Here is a 21919-nt window from a genome sequence, read left to right as displayed (position 1 = left end):
TGGGTGGCTCAGTGGATTGAGAGCCAGGCCCAGAGATGGGAGGTCCAAATATGGCCTCAGACACTTCCTAGCTGTGTGACCATGGGTAAATCACTTAACCCACATTGTCCTAGCCCTTACCACTCTTCTGCCTTAGAACCAATACCCAGTATTGATTCTAAAACAGAAAGTAAGGGTTTAAAAAAAAGAATATATTTCTAATTATGACAAACTAGTCAATTTAAATCAGGCACTTTTAACAGCTAAATTACTTCTTCTTCAAATACTTCCCTAGTCAATTAATTTCCCCTTCTCCACTAGCACTCAAAAAGCAATAAAATGACAATTCTTTTTTAGCTGTCTTTTAAAGAACTTGACAGGATATCTTTATTATTAAACCACCTCCCCAAAATAGGGACAACTGATATTGCTATATTTGCAACTTCACTAATCCAAACAATAAAAAGGAAGGTATAAAGCCAGATTCTTCTTCATCACAACCATCAATCACATGAGTCTATTAGCGGTAACAGGGAACTTTTCATTGTGCCAATTATCATCTACATGCCAATTTAAGTTTCTGGAGATCATTGCCATCACCAATATACACTAAAGCTTCTGTAGTGGTACTATGATATTGCCTGGTCTTGGCATGAGAGAAATTACTTGCTTAATGGAACTATTGTAGTTCAGAAATTAACTTAAAAATAAATCATTTGTCCAAATTTTAAATTTCCAGTTTCTGCCAGAGAAGAATTTTGAAATACAACTCTGATCAAGTTACTTAACTGCTACCAATGTTTATAGTCTAACATGAGATCTGACTGACCTTAGGAAATGAGCTACTTGAGAAAGACCTTAACTTAAAGCTAATACACAACTTATACGCCAATAAAGGTTTAATTATCTGTCTACCACTACCATTGTGCAATGGATACCAGGTATCTTGCTAGTAAGATTGGCTCGAATAATTATAATTTCTAGCCTGCTGAAATGCCATCTCTCTATTCTGTGTTACCACAGACTTTATTTCACTTCTTTCATGGAACTTACTACTACATTACACCTGTCTTTACTCCACTATTATGTTTTCTAAAAATGAATTTTACTGATATCTTTTGTTTATGCATCGCCTTAATTTCCTCCATATATTTCTTTCCCTATCTCCTTTTGGAGAGTAATTCCATATAAAAAAAATTATTTTAAAGGAAAAAAAAGAAAATAATTAGAAAAATATTCAGAAAAAAACATTTTTAAAGGAAAAAAAAGAGAAAATAATCAGCAAAAAAAAAGTGCATGCTCTCTTTCTCTCTGTGTATATATGTATGCATGTGTGTATATGTTTATATAGAAATCTAAGGGGCAGCTGGGTAGCTCAGTGGATTGAGAGTCAGGCCTAGAGATGGGAGGTCCTAGGTTCAATCTGGTCTCAGACACTTCCCAGCTGTGTGACCCTGGGCAAGTCACTTGACCCCCATTGCCCACCCTTACCATTCTTCCACCTAGGAGCCAATACACAGAAGTTAAGGGTTAAAAAAAAAAAAAAAGAAAGAAATCTAACAATATATGGAATGTTCCACACTTATTATTGTTTTCCCACCCTCGCAAAACAGTGGGGTGAAAGTCTCTTCACATGTTTCTCTTCTTTGGGGCCAAACTTGTTCTTTGTAATTGTGCAACATTCATTTCTGTTTAGTGATTGTTCTTTCAATTTACATTGTTGTCGTACAGTGATGGGCAACATTTTGAGCTTGGTGTGTCAGAGTTCACCAAAAAAACAAGCATAACTCGGGTGGTGTGTTACTTCGAGAAAAAAACAACATAATTTCACGATATTTAGTTTAAATAACAAAAATGTATAATTGTAATATATAACTGTATTTAATAAACCAAAATACGTAAATTAATATAGGTAGAATTGTCATCTATAGTGCACAGAGTGTCTATACTACATTACAGCAAATGTTTCATCCTTGGCATGCGGCCCATCAAAAATGGTCACGTGTGTCAGTGCTGACACCTGTGTCATAGGTTTGCCATCACCATTGTAGTAGCTGCCTAATAAATTGCTGACTAATTATTCTTGCCACTGACTACTTCACTCTGCATTATTTCTTTCACATAAGTCTTTCCATGCTTCTCTAAGTTCACATCCATCATTTCTTACAGTGCAATAATTATTTCATTAGATTCATGTACCTTGATTTGTTTTGTTATTCCCCAATTAATGGACATCTACTTTGTTTCCAATTGTTTGCTGCCACAAAAAGGGTCTCATCTGCTACTAGGTTATAATCTCCTTAAGGGCAAGGACAATGTTATCTTCATCATGGTAGGTACTCACCAAAAGTTTGCTGAATTGAATAGACTTAGAACCAGAGAATCCTAGAATCAAAAACTTAGTGTTTATCTATCCAACCTCTCCATTTTACAAATAAGGCAACTGAAACCCAGAAAAAAGAAAATCTTTAAGGTTATAGTTAGTAGTAGTGATCCACTACATCTCCTATTTCTATTCTAGCAGTTATTCATTACATTAAAGCACACTGATTTTTATTAAGAAAACTCTTCTGAAGATATTTTGGCCACTGAATGAACTTATACATAAAAATACAGTGTCTTTTATCAATCATATTTCAAATCATCTTTATTTTGGGGGTGATGTCTAGACCTCCTAACTAGTACTGGGAGCTACTGCTGAAGAAACTTCACCTACCTGTCCTAGCAGATAGGAAACTAGTCAGCAACTTAATAGTCTTGGAGAGTTGCTTAAGGCAAACAAAGAATCAAACATGGACACTGAGGCCTAAAATATGTGGAACATTAAATTGCAATTAAATTAAATTAAAATGCAATTAGGAAATATTTAAATAAAAATCTGAAAGAACATGGACAATGATAATATGTGGTTTTCTAAGCCAATAAGCAGGTAAAGGAATCCTCCTATTTCTATTTGAATTTGCCATGACCCACCTAGGCCACTGAAATGTCAAGAGACTTGCCCAAAATTTACACAGCTAGTGTGTGTCATCTAGGGCTTCCAGACTCAAACACTTGCCTTATATCTATTACATTAGATTGCTTCTCTTCTAATCATATATTTCTGATAAAAATGTAAAGGTATAAATATTAATCTAAATATTCAAAACAAAAATATTAAAAGTGAAAATACTATTATATTAAAAACTTTTTTATATTAAGAACTTTTCTTTTTATCTCCACTAAAAAAAAAAGCAATTCTTAATGTCTTAATAGTTAGGCAGTTTCATTAACCTAAAAATGCCCTATATGTCTAACTTTATATCTTAAATGATTCTATGACCATCTCTCTCACTTTCCCCTTGGAATTTACTGCTTACCTTCAACCAATAATGCTTATATAGTTTGTGAACTGTCAAGTGGTAGGGGTGGAGAATAATATATACTTCTAAAGACCAAGGTGTTCAGTCCCTATTTTGCAACAACAGCTTAACTACATCATCTGCTGAAATATGTGATGACCTATCAAATGGCTATTTGAAATATATCAAGCATTAACAGTAGCTCAAATGTATTTGGGCTTTATATGGCACTTCATACATTTAATTTAATTTGATCCATGCAACCATAGCCGAAGAGGTAGAGATGGGTGACTAAATATTAGTCTCCTCATTTTCAAGGTAAGAAGAGAGGTTCAGAGAGATCATGGGCTTTAACCAAAGGCACACAGAGCTAGTCACAGAGCTAGTCAGTAGAGACCTGGGATCAGCCTTCTAAGGTCCAAATTCAGTGCTTTCTTCTCTATTCCAGCAGCCAAACAAGGAAACTCTCCTTATGCTTTCAACCTCAAGGTTAGTTAACTGGTGGCTAGAGTTCTTCTTACATAAAATAAAAGGATTTAAAAAAACAGGCCAGCAACAATTACAAGGTGAGGGCATGAGAACCAGAAGTAGATAATTAATTAAATTCAGAACTTGTAAGGTGATCTCCATTAATCAAGGAATTAATTAATAAATTAAGATTAACTGGAGCTATATTTTGAAATTTCCCTAAGTCAACATAAACAATTAAGCCTATCGATGGTATAGAAGATAATTTAGCTTTTCTTGATCACTATTCCTGAAAATATGTCCAATATCCATATCCATTTGATAGAAAATGATGAAAAAGTATCTTACTGCTTATAATACCTTCAATATCTTCCCATGCCTTAAAAGTTGATAACATCAGATTTGAACGTTTTCTTCATCTAAGTTCCCCTCCTAAACCACATCCTCAACAAAGTATTATCAGTCTTAAAAAATACTTCTAAATCAATATACATCAAGTAATCAAAAGCAAATCTATAAATCTTACATTTTTCTGGCAGCAATTACTTAAGCATTTTAGTCAAAATTTTTCTTAAAATTAGTGTTCTGGTGTGCTGCATTAGGAGAATTAATTTTAAAAACTACAACAACCTCATTATCTCTCCTAAAAGCATTAATATTCTACTTCAAAAATATTTGTTTTAATCTTGTTACCTCAAGATTCTTACCCACAATGTAGATGAGGAGCTGAAGCATTTCTTCAATTAGTGCATTATATTGTTTAAGCAAATCCTATAGAATTTTTAAAAAGAATAAATTGATTATATTAGACTAATATAATTGATTATATTAGACTAAAAAAATGTGATATTGGGTCAGATCAATGGTTCATTTATTTCCATATTCTATCTCAGACTGTGGCACCAAGATACTGATAAGCCTACTCAAAAGGCTAAGAATATGCCCCACATATTACTAGCCTTCTATAAAAGGACAATTAAATAGTCAGACTAATTCTAACTAATCTTTAACTCCTTGGAAGAAAAAGTGGTTTCAAATTCAGGACTATCACCTCTGGTGGGAGTTTACTTTTCTTAGTAAAAGTAGATATTCAGTTGTGGCAAGTGAACATTACAGTATATAATTTTTTAAAAAAGTTTTATAATATCTTATTCTTCTATCTAATGTCTTGCAAGCCACTCCAAATACTGTTAAATGAAGCTATTTTGTATATTCCAAATGGTCAATTACCTGCTAACCTCAAAATACTAATGCAATGAAAATGATTAAAGCATTTTCAGTATTGACATCTATAAAATAACTTGGCCTATATCCAGTTCTGTTGCTTACCTGGTCCTTGGTGGGAACAAGCTTCCTCAAAGCATCAATGAGTTCATACCTCTGAAGTATCAATAACAAGAAACTGTTGGGATCCATCAAAGATGCACCAATCTGTGTGACATGCACAGGAACATACAAAACCATCATATTTCTTATTTGTTAATAAAGATAGCTTGCTTTTCATACAATTGTCAGGAAAATTACAAAAGAAGCTAGTTCAAGATTATCCAGTAGCAGTTTTCATTATTATTCTATCTTATTCCACATTAACAATGAAAAAAAAGTTGGTAAAAGTAAGAAATAACTACAATAAATACCGAGGATTCTGAAGAGTATTAAGGCAACAAAACCCCGTTAAAATTAGAAAGAGATTACTACCTGAAGCATGATGATATCTTTGTCATACATTTCCTCTCTGCATTTAACATCTTGATAATAAAATACCTAGACAGTAAAAGAAGTTGAGATATAAAAAGGAATTTTAATTAAGGTTAACAACAACAAGAAGAAATAATTCTTACTAATCTGAAAACTGGATAAGAAAATGGCAAACAACTCCACTATGTTTGCCAAGAAAACACCAGGGACAGTATTGATGCGCCATAATGCAGAGAGTAATAAAGAGTAGGACATCACTGAATAAAACAACAACAAAATCTAGAAATAATCTTAAAAACAGTAAGATGTTAGGCAAGTTGTACTAATGGAAAAGTCTCAATCCCCTTTAGGGTTCATGATCTCCAATTCTTACCAGTTACTCTATTCCTATTTGAGGGTCATCTCCCAAAATTTTCTTTCCCTTTTACATTGAAGAAGAGAGAACATAATACTGGAGATAAATAGATTGAAAAGAGACAACTTCGAATATATAAATTGTAACTTAACATGCCAATCAGCAAACATTTGGTTCTTCCCTGGCTTTTTATCATTTTTTTTCCCAACAAATGGCCATGGGTTTCAGCTCCCTCTATTTTTTAATTAATAGAATTTATTTACAACGGTCTCAGTTCCTCCCTCAACTCCCTGCAACACAATAGGCATCATCCAGGCCAGCAAACATTTCTTAAGGAGCTTCTCTGTGTAGATTACTAACTCTGAGTGAAATAGTTTAAATACAACATAGTCTCTCCTCTCACTGAGCTTAGTATGGGATAATATTTTTTAAAAGATAATTAAACATGCAATAATAGTAAATGATACATGCATTACAGAGCTACAAAAGAAAAGTACAAGACGAGGTCTAAGAATGAAGGTCATTACTTTCTCCCCTAATCCCAAAGTAGACCGAGAAAGTCTTCCTGGAAGGAATAATGCCTGAGTTGAGCTTGAAAAGATTAGAAAGAATTCAACAGACAAGACTGAGACAATTCATTCAATTTGTACAAAGTAGATTTTATAAGTCAGGATCACTAGTTTTATTTGATTAAGTTAACTGAACATAAAAGTCAGGATCACTAGTTTTATTTGATTAAGTTAAATGAACATAAACTCCTTGAGAGCAAAAACTATTTCATTTCTATATTTGTCTCCCAAGCCTTTAGTAACAGTGCATAGAATAAAACACATAATTAATACATGTTTGTTGAATGAATGAATGAATGAAATGTGTAAAATTATCTTCCATTAAAGTCCTAATCTAATCTCTCATCATAATGTGGCCAAAGGTTCTTGAAAATTATGCCAGCAGAACACAAGCTCATGTAGGTCCTATTAATTAGGAAAGGCTTCAAAAATTAGCCTGGCCACACCCCCTTTGTTGCTTGAGGGCCCACTCCATGTATAGACTCATTAATGCTGTATGACTGAGCAAATCCCTTAATCCCAATTACCTCACCCTCACTGCTCTTCTGCTTTGGAACCAATATTTAGTATTGATTCTAAGACAGAAGGTAAGGGTAAAAAATACCTCATGAATAAAAATGTCTAAAGACTGTTCACATTCAAAAATGTGAAGAACAGACTTTTATATACCTGGCTAATCAAAGAAAGACCATTTCTTCGCCACATATCAGCCCCAACTTGAGCCACCAAAACTAGACAACGCAAGGGATATTCCACCAGCAACTCCACTTGAAAATCTTCCTAAAAATAGACAGCATAAGATTATTTTAATACATTTTATTGTATAATATTTTAACTTAAGTAGATTTCTCTAGAAACAGGATTGCAAGTTCTGGAGCTGTAGTGAAATGCCAATAAATAGGAAGAATAATGGGAAACCTGGGAATGGAGATAAGTTATCTACCTCTTCTGCTGCTGTTCTTTTTCTCATATAGGGCTAGAATAGCTTTTATGGGAAAAAATGGAAGATAATGTGGGAGAAGGGGTGGCAGAAAGGCTTGCCTTCCTCTGAGATTACCCTTTAACATATGGTAAGATATGTTCACAAGAAATAAAACTGTAAGTATAAATAATGTGCATTTTTATTAAAATTAATTTTTTAAAACCTAAAAAAATGCCTTATGAGTAACCTCACACAAAACAAGAAAGATTCAAACATTTTGTAAAGTAAATAGGGCACTGGACCAGAAAAGAGATTTGGGTTCAACTACTCCTAGTTTTGTTACTAAATGGTTTGTAACTCTAGATATAACTTTCTGGGACTCTGGGTCTCAACTTTCTCATTTTTAAAATGTGTAAGTTGAACTAAAGATTTCTCAGGTCAATTCTAGCTGTAAAATTATTTTAAATATATATGTGAAAATATATTTTACCAATTACATGTAATAAATTTCCACACAAGTTTTCCTAAGTTATATGGTCTCACTTATCTCCATCCTTTTCTTCTCCCTCCCAGTGCTGGCAGGCAATTCAATCTGTACAAGCATTATTGTGCTAAACATGTTCTCATATTGATCATTTCTGAGAGTAACCTTATAAAACCAAAACCTCCAAACATAAATCCAAATGAACAACTGAAAAATCATATGCTTTCATCTGCATTCTAACTCCACTAGTTCTTTCTCTGGAGGTGGAAAGCATTTTTTCTAGCTATAAAATTCTAATGTAATTTTAATATGCCACACGGGAAAACTTTCTAAGTGAGAGCTTCAAATGGATTTTCAAGGTATCCTTTTTTCTTCACTAGTTCTTCATTATATAGGTTTTTAAACTATTCATCAACTAGGAATTTTTAGAAAAGATAAGAAAAATCAATACTTAAGGCAAACACTTACTGAAGGCACAAATTCATGTAGTCTTGAAAAGGCTCCAATTTTGCTTAAACGTACATGAAGACCTAAAACATGAAAAAAGAAATGAGTATGACAAAACCCAACTAATATTACTCAAGTCAACTTGATGCAGTCTCAATAATGAGGCAATCGTATAAAAAGTTTGCTTTTTTTGATAGAATTTATTTTTAAATATTCTATCTATAATTTTCTGACTTTTTAATCAGTTATTAATAAATATCAGCTTATCATCATAGATTTAGAGTTGGATAAGGATACTAAGAATTTCAAATACAATACCCTCTCTTATTAGATTAGATTATTTAGATAATAAGGCCCAGAAAAGAAAAAGAACTTCATCAAGACCACTCAGGTAGGAAATGGCTGAGGGAAAATGTGAACTTAGGTTCTCTATATACAAATCTAGTAATTATTATGTTACACTGCCATTAATTATAATTTACAACTGGAGATCACTCAAAGGCAATAGGTAATAAATATATGTGTGTGTACACACAGATGTATGTGCAACAACAATAAATTTAATAAGTTATATGCTTATACAACACAAAAAATGTGGAGCTCATTCTAAATTTAATCCACATTCAAAAGAAATTTAAAAACAAACTTTTTAAGATGAGTTATAATACTGATACAAAATAATATAATGTTAAGAACTGTCATATGTTTCTATTATCACTTGGATGGTACAGAGAAGGGTCAAAATTGATTTTGCCTTGAAAATACTCTAATAAGATTAATAAGGCTAAGTTTAAAGAAATATAGACCATCAAGTGTAAAATAATCAGAACCCAATAAGGGATTTTATTTTGGAACTATTATTAATAGGAAAAACATCACAATTAGATGAACTACTGAAAACAGAAATAAAGGAATATAAGGAATCAAAGACAAATCCAGGCATTTAAAAAAATTTATTTTTTTCCAATTACATGTCAAAATTTTTACAAATTTTTAAAAAAATTTTGAGTCCAAAATTCTTTATTTAATACAACTTAGCTTATACGTGTATAAAACATATTTCCTTATTAGTTATATTGTGAAAGAAAATGTAGACAAAAAAACAACAAACCCAAACAACAAAATAACCAAAAGTTAAAAGGTTTAAAAAGTATACTTGATCTACATTTAGACTCCATAAGTTCTTCCTCTGGAGGTGAGTAACATTTTTTATCATGAATCCTTTGTAATAATCTTGGATCATTATATTGCTGAGAATAGCTAAGTCATTAGTTGACTATTATATAAAATGCTGTTACTGTGTACAATGTTCTTTTGATTCTGCTCACTTCACTTTGCATCAATTCATGTAAACCTTTCCAGGTTTTTCTGAAAGCACCCTGCTTGTTGTTTCAAGCATTTTTTTAAGCAGTAGGAAATATGCATTAGCAATAGGATGGTAAAACTAGACAACAGAAAGTAATAAGAACAAATAAGTGTATCCTTATTTCTGTTTAAATTTGATTGGCTACATAGATGTCAAAATAGAATAGTAATTCTCAAATGTGTTAAGTTCTTATATATGGTCTCCAATGTGTTAAAAAAGCTAATGAAAGTAAGGGGCTCAAGATCTAGCTCAGCAAGGTGCAATGTGTGGTACACAATATGAGAGCATAATTTCTCAAAGTGGTTAAAAAATTGGGCTCATAACACTTAAGTCCTGCCTCCAATATCTACTAAGTGTGTGACCCTGGGCAAATCATTTAATTCTCAGGGCTTATAGCAAAACTCTAATACCATAAGCTATGTTGATGACATATATTGGTAGGAGTCTCCTTTCCAAGAGTTCCATACACTAATGAAATCAGAGGACTGAATCAATGAAACAATCAACCAAACCACATTTGGCATGGTCTGAGCAGAGGAAAGTGTCCCAAATGACTAGCTGTTATACTGAAATGGCCTACTGATGCAAAAAGTTTTGAGTGCTGCTATTTAGCAGCATCTTAAAGACATAATTAAACCTTTTCAAGTCCTTTAAGTCCAATGTAGTTTTGTTGAAATAGATTAATAAATGGAATGAAAAAAGTTCGAATATTAAAACTGGAAGTAAGCCTAGTAAGTTCATGATAAATTCAGGAAATCATCTAACTCAAAGCAAAGGAAAATAAAAGAAAAAATGTAAAATTTTAGATAGAGTGGACCACGAGTAGGAAAGCATTAGCTATAGCAGTGAGAGCAAATCTTTTGGAGGGATGGGTGATGTAAGAAATGTCCTCAGGTGAGGGGGAAGGGAGCAGCCTGGTCCCCATCCCTCTGGTTTTCTAGCAACTCTGTGCTGGGACCACAGTGCATGTGCCCACAGGGAGGGTTCTGAATGCCCCCTCTGGTACATGTGCCATAGGTTTGCTGCTATGGAATTGATAGGATCAAGATGGAAACTGAGAGTCCTCCTGAATTTTTGGAAATCTTATTTCTTCCCTTAGCAGATTATGGATTAGTTCCTCTAAATGCCAGGAATATACAGGTATCTGTATCTAGATAGCTATACAGAAATAGGAACATATACCTACACATAGAAATACAGGGGGAGGTATGTAGATGTATATTTACATATGTTCATATGTAGATATGTGAGAGAGAGAGATTGTAATCTCTCTAGTCAATTTGTGTTTAACTTCTATAATAAAGAGATATGCTCATAGACTAACATTTGGAACATTGTTTTCTATATTAAAAAGAATGTTCTGAATAAAGACCTACTCTGGAATCAAGAGGAGGTTTTATCACTTTGAGCATACAAAAACCAAAGATCATGTAACAAGTCAGAAAGATACTCACCAGCAAGTGTCCTGGAGAGTGGCAAGTGTATGCTGACAGGATCTATAGATACTCTGTAGGGCTTACATTCCAAAGTGTGGCCATACAAGTAAATTACAGATTTTTCATTAGAAATGTTACTTGTAGTACATTTCATCACAGCTTCATAACAGTCTTTATAAGCCACTAATAAAAGCTCTTCCTAAAAAAAAAGTACAAGAATGTAAACAAGACAATCATTTAATTCTGTTCAGCAGAAATGTGTTGAACATCAACCACATGTACATGTACTATACTGGATACTTGAGAAGAAATAAATTCAAAATTTAAAAAAGATATGGTTCTTTACCATCTAGTTGAGGAATACATACACGGATAATCAAAATACAACAAAAGATCATTAGAGAACTATAAAACAAAGCACTTTATGAGTGAGTAAAAGGTTGTTATTAGCTTGGGAAGGATCAGGGAAAACAGATTCCAGAAGAAGGCAACATTAGAACCAAGCTTTAAAAGTTGGGTAAGAACTGAAGAACAAAAGGGACAGAGTCAATACCACAGCTTAGTAACAGCAAAAGCAGAAACCGTTCTGCCTATCCTTCCAACCCAATCTTTAAAATGTGTTCCAGAACAACAGGAGTCAAAATCCAAAAGCAAGACGGAGTAAAGGGGCTCTCCCGCTGAAGACATTTTGAAAGTTGTGTTTAGAGAGAGTTTATTTTCAAGGAATAAGGAGGAACTGGAAGTAAAACTGCCCAAAGAGAAGTGCTGGCCAACCACACACCCCTTATTGTGCCAGATTCAGAACCTGGGAACAATTTCAGAATCCTGGGACCCAACAAAAGAGCATCTCAGACCCATCCCTCAAAGTCCCAGGCCTTGGCACCAGCCCACAGTGAGGTCCAGAAGTCTATAGCACTGGGCCCTTTCAAGCCTCCTCTGCTATGGTGAAGACTTAGCCCCACGGCTTAATAGCTCATAGTGCCTAGCCCTACAAACCAGCAGAAGAGATAGAATTCCCAGTCCACAGGCAAAAAAAAAAAAAAAAAAAAAAAAAAAAAAAAAAAAAAGGCTGGGAAAATGGGCAAACAGCAGAAGAAACACTTAACCTCAAAAATTTCTATGGAGGCAAAGAGCAAAGAACAGAACCAACAGGGTATGGTGAGATTCAATCAACCCCATGCAAACCTTTTTTTAAAAATTGGAATTGGTCTCAAGCTCTGGAAGAACTCGAAAAAGAATTCAAAAATCAAAGACAGGTTGAATAAAAATGGAGAAAAGAAATGAAAATAACAGCTTAAAAAGCAAAATTGGCCAAATGGAAAAAGAGATACAAAATCAAATGAAGAAAAAAGCTTTTTAAAAAAAATAGAATTGACCTACTGGAAAAAGACAAAAGAATTGAAAAACAAGCAAAGGTGGAGAGCATTATAGGTACACAACATTTTTTTGAATGATCTCCAAAGGCATGAAAATAAAAAATAAAAACATAGGGACAAGAAAGGATAGGGCACATTCAAGAGACAAAGTCTACTTAGCTGTAAATACATGAGGTACATGGAAGGCAACTAAATAATAAGGGTCATAGAGAAAGTGGTACATGAAGATCACTTGAAGATGCTGGGGATGTTTTGCCTAGAGAACATTTATCAGGATATGGCAATTTTTATCAATTATCTGAAAGATGATTAAATGGAAGAGGAAATAAATATGATCTTGGCAATGAAAGGGCTAAATAAGTAGCAATGGACAGAAGTCATAATGAGGAAGATTTAGGCTTGCTCTAAGGAAAAACCTTCTAATGACTAAAAAGTATTCAAAAACAGAATGGTCTGCCTTATAACTATACGTATGATCATTAACTGATTCTATAAATAACTGGTTTCTAAAACAAGTGTTTATATTAGTTTAACTTAGCTGCAAGGTTTGGCTAAAAAATGGGACTAACTCTTACTAAAGCAATCAAAATTAGCAGTTCCTAAAGGTCATCTAATATGATTAAATCTATAGATAGTTTAGAAGGGTAAGAATAGGGTAAAGAATGCTTGTTAGCAAGTGAATGTAATAAATAGTCCAAATAAATGGAAATGAAATCTTGTGCTAGGGTGGTGGTTCTAGGGGAAAAAAATAGGGGAATGGATATGAGACATTATGGAGGCAAAACTCATAGGTCTTGGTAACCAATTAGCTCTGAGAGGCGAGGGAGAAGAAAAGGGCAAACATAACACCAAGGTATCAAATCTTGGAAACTGGGTGAATACCACTAATATAAGAAGTAATGTAAGAAGGAGGAAAAGGTTCAAAGTAAAGAAAATGAGCTCTCTATTAAATAGGTGGCTCTTATTTACTCCACAAATACAAGCAGTGTTAGATTGACTTATGAATACAAAGCGTAATTGCATTTTATGAGTGATTTGACTCTGGAGGAGAAGAGATGTACACAAATCAAATATGAAGGGGCATGTGTTCATTGTTATATGAATAATACAAAGTAAGTGCTAAAGAAAAGAAGTAGTGACAAATACTAGCTAGGATAAGAGTGAAAGTTATACAATAGGCAGCATTTGAGCTGGGCCTAAAAAGTTGAGCATAATTTTATAAGATGGAAAGAGAAAAAGAGAGAGAGAGAGAGAGAGAGAGAGAGAGAGAGAGAGAATGAATATTCCAGGAGAGGAAAACCTTGAGCAAAGAAATAGAAGAGAAAAAAATCCCACAGACAAGATTTACTTACATCAGAAGCACACCATTCTTGGAACATTAAAAGAATGTTTTTTAACTGCATCTGAATAGCAATAGCAGCCTCCCAGTCTGGCTCCACTTCAATGTGCTGCCCTACTTGTCTTTTGATCTCTTCCATTCCCTGGTAATAAAAGCCAACAATTCACACACATCTAAAAAAATACAGTCACAAATATAGATATGTATCTATGTATGTTTATGTAAAAATAAATCTATGTATATATACATGTATGTGCCTGTGTGTGTATATAAAAACATGGTTGTTCTACCGTCTCTTTTTTTAAAGGTAGTATTGTTAAAATCCAAAGAAAAACATTTTAATAGACAAAAAAAGAATAATAAAGTACCTTTAATTTATAAAAACCATCTGAATTTCCCAGAAAAGTTTTCAAAAAAGACTAGGTCTCTTATAAAGAGGTAAATTGAAATACTAAAAACTATTAAGTGAGTCCATAATGATAATCCTATTGGGGGCCACACATTCTAAACTTCTACTTTGTTCTTTTTCATTTAAGGTAATTATCTTTAAACTAAAAAGCATAAATCATTACAAATATATATAGGGCTCTGCAGCTGAATGAAGCCTCAAAGGTCAGCCAGTTCAATATCCTCATTTTACAGATGAGAAAACTGAGGTCACGGGAAATTTAAGTGACTTGCCCAAGGTCACACAGTAATATCAAAGGCTGGATTACAAAATATAGGTTGTTTGACTCGAGTCAGCATTCTTTCCCTTGTACTAGGTGGCCTCCTACATATAATAAAAAAAAGAAAACTTTTCCTGGATTATCTTTAAGGATAAAAAAGACTGGAATGATTTTAGATTTAATATCATATTTCCATGTCTTCCAGTAATCATGACCAGAGATAATAAAGTACCTGCATGCATGCAAGAATCTTCAAGAAAGATCGAAAACCTTCAAGAAATTGCATTTTTAATTTCTCAGTCCATGTTATGGGCTTACTGATAAGGACATACCTGTTTCAAAAGACAAGGAAATATGTTACTTATATACCTAGAGATAATTTTATAGTATATTGGGTTGCAAACACTATTAACATCATTTAAACAAAGCAAGAAAAAACACCATCACATTTATTGCAATAACCTGAAGCTCCAACAAATAGGGATTTGAATATGCTAATTTGTTTTTTGGTCGGCAAAGCCTAGATGTGAATATGATTACCCCGGCAAATGTCAGATGAGAAAGAAAATATTCCTATATACTATATCCTGTGAGGCACATAGCTCATTAAACTGGGCTAAGAACTGACCTAACCCAGCAAAGGCTTTCACATAGATTTCCTAGGTTGAATCGAATCCATACCCATAACCTGCTAAATGGAGAGATGGTTCATAGGCTCTCCTGGAAGAGGCAAATAAAAATATGAAAGGAATAGTCTTATTATGCAGAAAGAGGTATCATTTCAAGGGATATTTGGTCATTCCAACAGCCAATAAACATTTTGTCTCCTTGTCAAGAAGAGAGATATAGTAGTCAAGGACAATACCAGCTTAGAATATAGACTCATCTGTAAACTCTTACAAATTATAAACCACATTATCACAAAAAAAAAATCAACAGAAGGGAAAATATGAAAGAAAGCTTAGTACAAAACCAAAAAATGAAAAGACATAATCTAATTTCCTTTTTTCTTTTTCCCCCTTTCCTTTAGAAAAAAAAATCTAAAAAAAAATTTAATATTGAAATGTAGTTATCCAAATTTAATATACAGTAATATCTTGGTTCTTATCATTAATTCATTTCAGAACGCAGGTTGAGGCCATTCCAAACATCCAGAAAACCCAGATTCTATAAGGTATTATATGAGTTAATGGAATTGTATTTTACTAAATAAACAAAAATACATGGACATTAACCAAAAAAAAACACCAATAATTAGATTAAATAAAATAATTTAAACTTAATTTTGTCCATATTGAGAGAAATTGATGGCCTAAGGGAATGGTGGGGAAGAGAAATGTTATTGTCTTGGAAGAGGAGTACTCTTCCACAATATCTGAGGGTAAATGCACTTCTGGAGTTCTTTCTCTTTTTCTTTTCTGTCCCTATCACTACTAACCTTGCTTGAGACTTACCAGGTGTAAGCATCACAAAAAAAAACCTATCCAATGATTTTTGAAAAAAAAAAAAAAAACAACTAAATTTTTATGTATTTAGACAATTTATTCATCATTACTTGCCTAGTAGTTAGAACATTTGAAGAGAAAAGTATAGTGACTGATCAAATTCAATGGTGCCCAAAGGGACTAAGCAGGTGTTTCAACATCAGTTTGAAAGAGATCCAAGACATCCAAGCTCTAAGTTTCAATGCTTTGGAGGAGAGAACCCTTGATATTAATTCTCATCTTGGTACCAAATGAAAGGCTGTCCACAGGTTTAGAAAGTAGGGTTGTTCTAACAACTTTAGAGAAGAGTTTCTCAAATGCATCAGCAGGGTTCCTGTCCTTGTAGCATAGGGTGCCACAGAGTTTATCTCTCAGGACTGTAGTTGCCACAAGGAAAGCTCTCTTGGTCTCTCTCTATAACCAGGAATTTCTTCTACTCTACTATACAAACTGAGATTTAGACACAATGAAACTAGGATTTGACAGGGCAAAATTATTCCAATTAGATGAAAATAGGCATGGATATACAGTAATTCTTTTGTTTCCTACTTTTCTGCAAATGAAATCCTTTGTAATAAAGTGTATTTATGGCTTATATCAAAGGGAGAAAAAAGTAAGAATGCACACTACTTAAAATATAACCCACAGGGGGCAGCTGGGTAGCTCAGTGGAGTGAGAGCCAGGCCTAGAGACAAGAGGTCCTAGGTTCAAATCCGGCCTCAGACACTTCCCAGCTGTGTGACCCTGGGCAAGTCACTTGACCCCCATTGCCTACCCTTACCAATCTTCCATCAAGGAACTAATACACAGAAGTTAAGGGTTTTAAAAAACAACAACAACAAAAAAAATATAACCCACACCACTTCCAAAAAACAACTTACTTGAGGTCACATATAACTGCATATACCCTTCCCAATTTGTCTTGGCTGTAACCCTGGAAGTTGAATTTGTTGTTCTTGTCCAAGTATTCTGGTAAAACTTCTAGCAGTGTTTCAGTAATGACAGAGATAACATTCTGCTCTTCAATGAGATGACGAGCCTACAGAATATTTCAATAATACTGACTTTAATATTAAGCCCTCACATGTACACATTTATTCATTCAGAAAATTTTAGAACATAAAGTCAGCACTCAGTCTAAAAATCCTCAACCTCATCAAGTATAAGAAGACACTCCATCATAAAACCCATGAGAGATGGAAACAGAGAACCACGATATATTCATTATCAGTATCCATATAAAAGGAACAATGGTAGAGAAAATGGACATACCTTTCAAAATTGACTACATTAATATCTGCTTTAGAACTACTACCCCTGCATATAATCATAGAATTAAAATTTAGAACCAGAAGGAAATCATCTAGTCTAATCCCTCTGAAACTCAAAAATTAAGTGACTTTCTGAAGGTTACATTAGTAATAAATTAAAAAGTTGGGCTTTAAATTCAAGTCTACTAAATTCAAATCTAACATTCTTCCATTGTATCATGCTTATTACTATTTTGCATCTACTGAAAAGATATAGGGAGAACAGGAGTAATCTCTCAGAGGAGAGCAAGAAAAGCAGAGCTCTCTATTCTCCAGAGCTAAGTAAATAATCTCTAACAATAAAGCACCTTCAACAATTGAGACCCTCTCAATATGATGTCTCATTCCAAAACACACACGTACACACGCACGCACGCATGCACAAACCCTTTCCTCCAGCCCCTCAACCTCCCTGGCCTGACTTAAAATTATGTAGACCCAAAATGGCTATGTGAACCCTTCAAATTTGCTCTTGGGGAAATCTTGTACTCAGGTATTTATGTAGTTATGGGTTAAGTATATGAGTGGCAATTTTATTACTTTATTTTTCTTCAGTAATAAAGAAAATCTAAATGTTATCTGAACAATGAAGAGTAGGAACAAAGCAGTAACCTGTACATACCAGAGTAGGAACAGTAAACATCTGAACTGATAATGCAGTCACAGAGAGACTTCTATCATGATCATCACTGATGTAGTCTTTCTGCAGTGGTTTATAAAACTGAAAGATTTTAGAGAAGCCTGATTACAAATCATTATTAGAAACTTTTCAGACCACTGAATTTAACTGTTACATAAGCAACAACAGAATCAGAAGCATCAAAAAAACCTCAATTTGATTCCCTGGCCTATTACCTTTATGTGACTCCAAGTACTTTATCTATAAGACTAAACCAAACATAATCCCTATTTACTAGTGATATTGTGCTGATAATATTTTGTAAGCACCTGGAAAAGATGTATAAATATTACTTTAATGACTCAAAGCAACAAATATAAGAACTACAAAACAGCCCAGAATCAGCTTCAAAGAGCTACGATTAAATGAGACCCTCTTCATTTCTCTGTGATCTAAGGATACTCAGCAGACTCTAGAACAGTGATTCCCAAAGTGGGGGCCATGGCCCCCTGGTGGGTGCTGCAGCGATCCAGGGGGGCGGTGATGACCACAGGTGCATTTATCTTTCCTATTAATTGCTATTAAATTTTTTTTAAACTAATTTCCGGGGCTAAGTAATATTTTTTCCTGTAAAGGGAGTAGTAGGCCAAAAAAGTTTGGGAACCACTGCTCTAGAACAAGAGACTTCTTTGTGTTTGCTTATGATTAAGTTCATAATTAAAAACATTAAAAAAAAAGAAAATGAATTTCCTAAAGTAATGAGGAATCCCTCCTGGCAATAGGTGACTCTAAAATTGAAGAGTAGAAGTAATGTACCATGTGTATTCAAGTAATTATTAAGAATGTGGTTTCATATTCAAAATGACTCTAATTTGATAGAGCAAAGATAAGCGGGGCAGCTGCAAGGTAGAAAACATCCCTTCACCCACTACAAAGTTAATCTGATTCTGCAGGGATAGGCCCTTCTATGTACCTAACTTCTCAGGGACAAACCAATAAGTAAAACCTTCACATACACTGAGTAAGAATTCTGGGGCTATCATTTCAAAATGTTTCAGTTGCTAAGCATTCTATTTCATAAATGTAATTTTGGTGTTAGATCCTAACAAACCCATAGGGGAGATAAACCATCACCCAAAAATTAGACTGGCCATATTCGTGTTCAATATTCTGCCTCATAATGGCAAAAAGAGATATGTTTTAGAACAACATGATTGACTGCCTTCCAATTCAAGGGTGTATTCCAAAAGATCCTAACTTACTCTTAATGATAGATCATGTAATGGATCAGTTATTCATAAATTCATTCTTCTTACAAGGATTTCAACTTGTAAATTTGTCCTATCTTATCATATTTTCCATACCTGCCTACCACAATCTTCATCCTACCTTCAACTTCCAATTTCAGTCTGATTCTTTGTCTTAGACCAGTCTCAGGTCTCTCAGAACTGCTTAAAAATCAAAACTGAATTAGCTAATATTTACTTCTACTATGTGTAAAGCACTATGGAGGATAAAAGGAATGTAAACATGGTCTAAAATCAAGGAGTTTATAATCTAGTTGAGGAAATAAGTCATAAACAAGTTTAAAAAGAAGCAATAATGCAAGAAATAAATAAGGAGGAGGGAGAAGGATTATGGAATATTGGATGAATACTCTGTGGAAGATTTAAGGAAGGAAAGACAAGAGACAAAATCTGCATCAGAGGAAGAAAATATCCACACCAATGAAAGCTTAAAAATATAGAGTATAACTATAGGCAAGAATGGATTAAAGCTTCCCTGTTCATTTTGGCCTTGAAAATATAAGTATAATTTTAGTGTCTAATATGATTCCTATTTCTCAGCTTTCTTTCCTTAAACTAAAATAATTTCCCTAATTTATCTTCTACCTCAAAATATTAATGAATATAGATGAAGAAATAAAGTAGCTTGAGTCTTTATGCAAATGGGATAATATGTCCTCCCCAGATCAGTTTTGTGTTCTCTACAGTAAATCATTTATGAGACTTATCAAATTCTGAAAGAAAGCAATAAAAGGAACTATAAAAATCTGCTTTTCAAAAACTTTCAATTTCTATTTTTTTTATTTATAAAAATCACAATATTCACATAGATTAGTGATGGCAAAACTTTTAAGAGACAGAGTGCTAGGCCCCGCCCTTAACCCACCCCCCCAGACCAAGTACTGTGCCTGCTCCCCCCTAGAGACTGAGTGCTGTGCCCCACCCCCTCTACCTCACCCCGTGGCCCCCCTACTCCAGACAGAGGAAGGAAGAAGCATTCCCAATGGGAAACTAGGTGGAGGGTTGATAAAGTGAAAAAATGTCCTCAACACAAGTGAAGATGGGAAGGGGAATGGTCCAAGAGCTCTGCTCCCCTACAGCTCTGCCACCTATGAGCCGCCCACCTTACCCGCTGTGCACTCCCACTGGGCTGCTAGGCAGAGGGGGATGTGAAAAAATATTGTCAGAAATGGTGGAGAGGGGGAAGGGAACAGCTCTGCCTAAGTGCCTCTGTCTTTCTAGTAAGGAACTGGGGGGAGGGGAGGGAAAGGAGGCAGGTTCATGTGCCCACAGAGAGTGCTCTGTGTGCCATCTTTAGCACCCATACCATAGATTCACCATCACTGATACAGATGATAGAAAATTACCTTCACAAATTCCATGGCAAAGAGTTTTTTATATTCTATTTCCATGAAAAAACTGCTAAAGATCAATTCATGAAGTATCTTACGTGCACCTGTGAAAAATAACATTTTATGGGGGTAGAAGGTAGGAAAAATTTCCAGGATATTTTTAAAATAATGAACATGCTAATAGGTCTCACTAAGGTCAAAACTCAACAAAATATTAACTCATTATTTAATCAAGAATATAAAACCATGAATGCAGTTTTTCTTCTTGTCTCCACATATTAGTATTTCTATAACTCTTCAATTCATTTCAATGTCCCCACTTAGCCTTTCCTCTTATGTCATATTTTTATAATCAGTGTGACTTTTAAAAAATATGGAAGGAATATGTTTACTTAAATACTTGCTCCAACTTTCTTCTGATTTTACCACCACCATTCTTTTCCTCTTTCACTTTTTTCTCCCTCATTAAGAGCTTTTCAAGAGAAACTAGAATAAGATCTAATGGAGGCATAACCACATGAATACATACTTATCTGCACTGACTAACAGAAGAACTGGAGAAAAATTCAGGTTAGAGAAAAACAAGCTTAGTTAAGTGTGTTTGGCTTAAAAGAATACCACCTTTCACAATGAACTAAATAATTTCTTTAAGATATCCTAGCATTTTAATATCAAGAAAGTCAATCAATTTAACACTGAGGGAAGTACTTGTTAAAATGGATTCTAGATATTGTTCAAAGTCATAATATATATCTACCTTTATAAAGTTTTGCATCCCAAAGCATTAACCTGCTTATGTGGCAGGGATCACCAGTGACATCTTCTTGGAGGCAGGACTGACAGAAGATCTGTCGAAAATCACCTAGAAAAGTATATGCAAACATTCACACTTTTCTCAATCCTTCTCCAAAATACATATAGGTAAACTTGTCTTTTTTTAAAATTTACTAATATTTTATTTTTAACTCAATTACATGAAAAACAATTTTTAACCTTTAAGTTTGAATCAAATTCTCACCCTCCCTCCCCCCCATCTCCTCTCTGAGATAGTAAGCAATCTAATGTAGATTTTACATGTGTAACAGTATAAAACACCTTTCCATCTTTTTATGAAAAAGAACTCAAACAAACAAAAGAAAAGTGAAGAAATAAAGTGAAATATAGTATGTCTCAGTCTGTATTTAGACTCCATCAGTTCTTCCTCGAAGGCAGATGGCATTTTTCATCATGAGTCCTTGAGAAATTTCGTAGATCACTTGCTAGGAATAGCTAAGTCATTCATAAATGTTTATCATATAATACTGTGTACAATGTTCTCTTGGTTCAGCTCATTTCACTTTGCAACAGTTAATATAGGTCTTTCCAGGTCTTTTTTGAATCATTCTTCAAATCACTTCTTATAGCACAGTAATATTCTATT

At 34.0% G+C, this 21919-nt stretch overlaps 1 protein-coding gene across 1 annotated transcript in view; it reads right to left on the bottom strand.

Annotated features, from left to right (window-relative positions):
- Positions 1-21919, bottom strand: part of UBR1 (ubiquitin protein ligase E3 component n-recognin 1) — a 147486-nt gene that overhangs the window by 89976 nt on the left and 35591 nt on the right. Inside the window, exons 9-20 of the mRNA XM_044660018.1 lie at positions 21257-21361; positions 20515-20603; positions 17865-17963; positions 16814-16971; positions 14681-14780; positions 13794-13922; positions 11084-11264; positions 8285-8346; positions 7080-7190; positions 5487-5552; positions 5118-5219; positions 4496-4559 (exon numbers count right to left, since the gene is read on the bottom strand). Coding sequence (XP_044515953.1) covers positions 4496-4559; positions 5118-5219; positions 5487-5552; positions 7080-7190; positions 8285-8346; positions 11084-11264; positions 13794-13922; positions 14681-14780; positions 16814-16971; positions 17865-17963; positions 20515-20603; positions 21257-21361 — 1266 coding nt within the window. The remainder of the gene's footprint in view (positions 1-4495; positions 4560-5117; positions 5220-5486; positions 5553-7079; positions 7191-8284; positions 8347-11083; positions 11265-13793; positions 13923-14680; positions 14781-16813; positions 16972-17864; positions 17964-20514; positions 20604-21256; positions 21362-21919) is intronic.

Source organism: Gracilinanus agilis, chromosome 2, assembly GCF_016433145.1.
Source record: "Gracilinanus agilis isolate LMUSP501 chromosome 2, AgileGrace, whole genome shotgun sequence".
Taxonomy (NCBI): Eukaryota; Metazoa; Chordata; class Mammalia; order Didelphimorphia; family Didelphidae; genus Gracilinanus; species Gracilinanus agilis.
The sequence above is the reverse complement of the archived record's forward strand: the minus strand, read 5'-3'. Positions and strand labels throughout refer to the sequence as shown.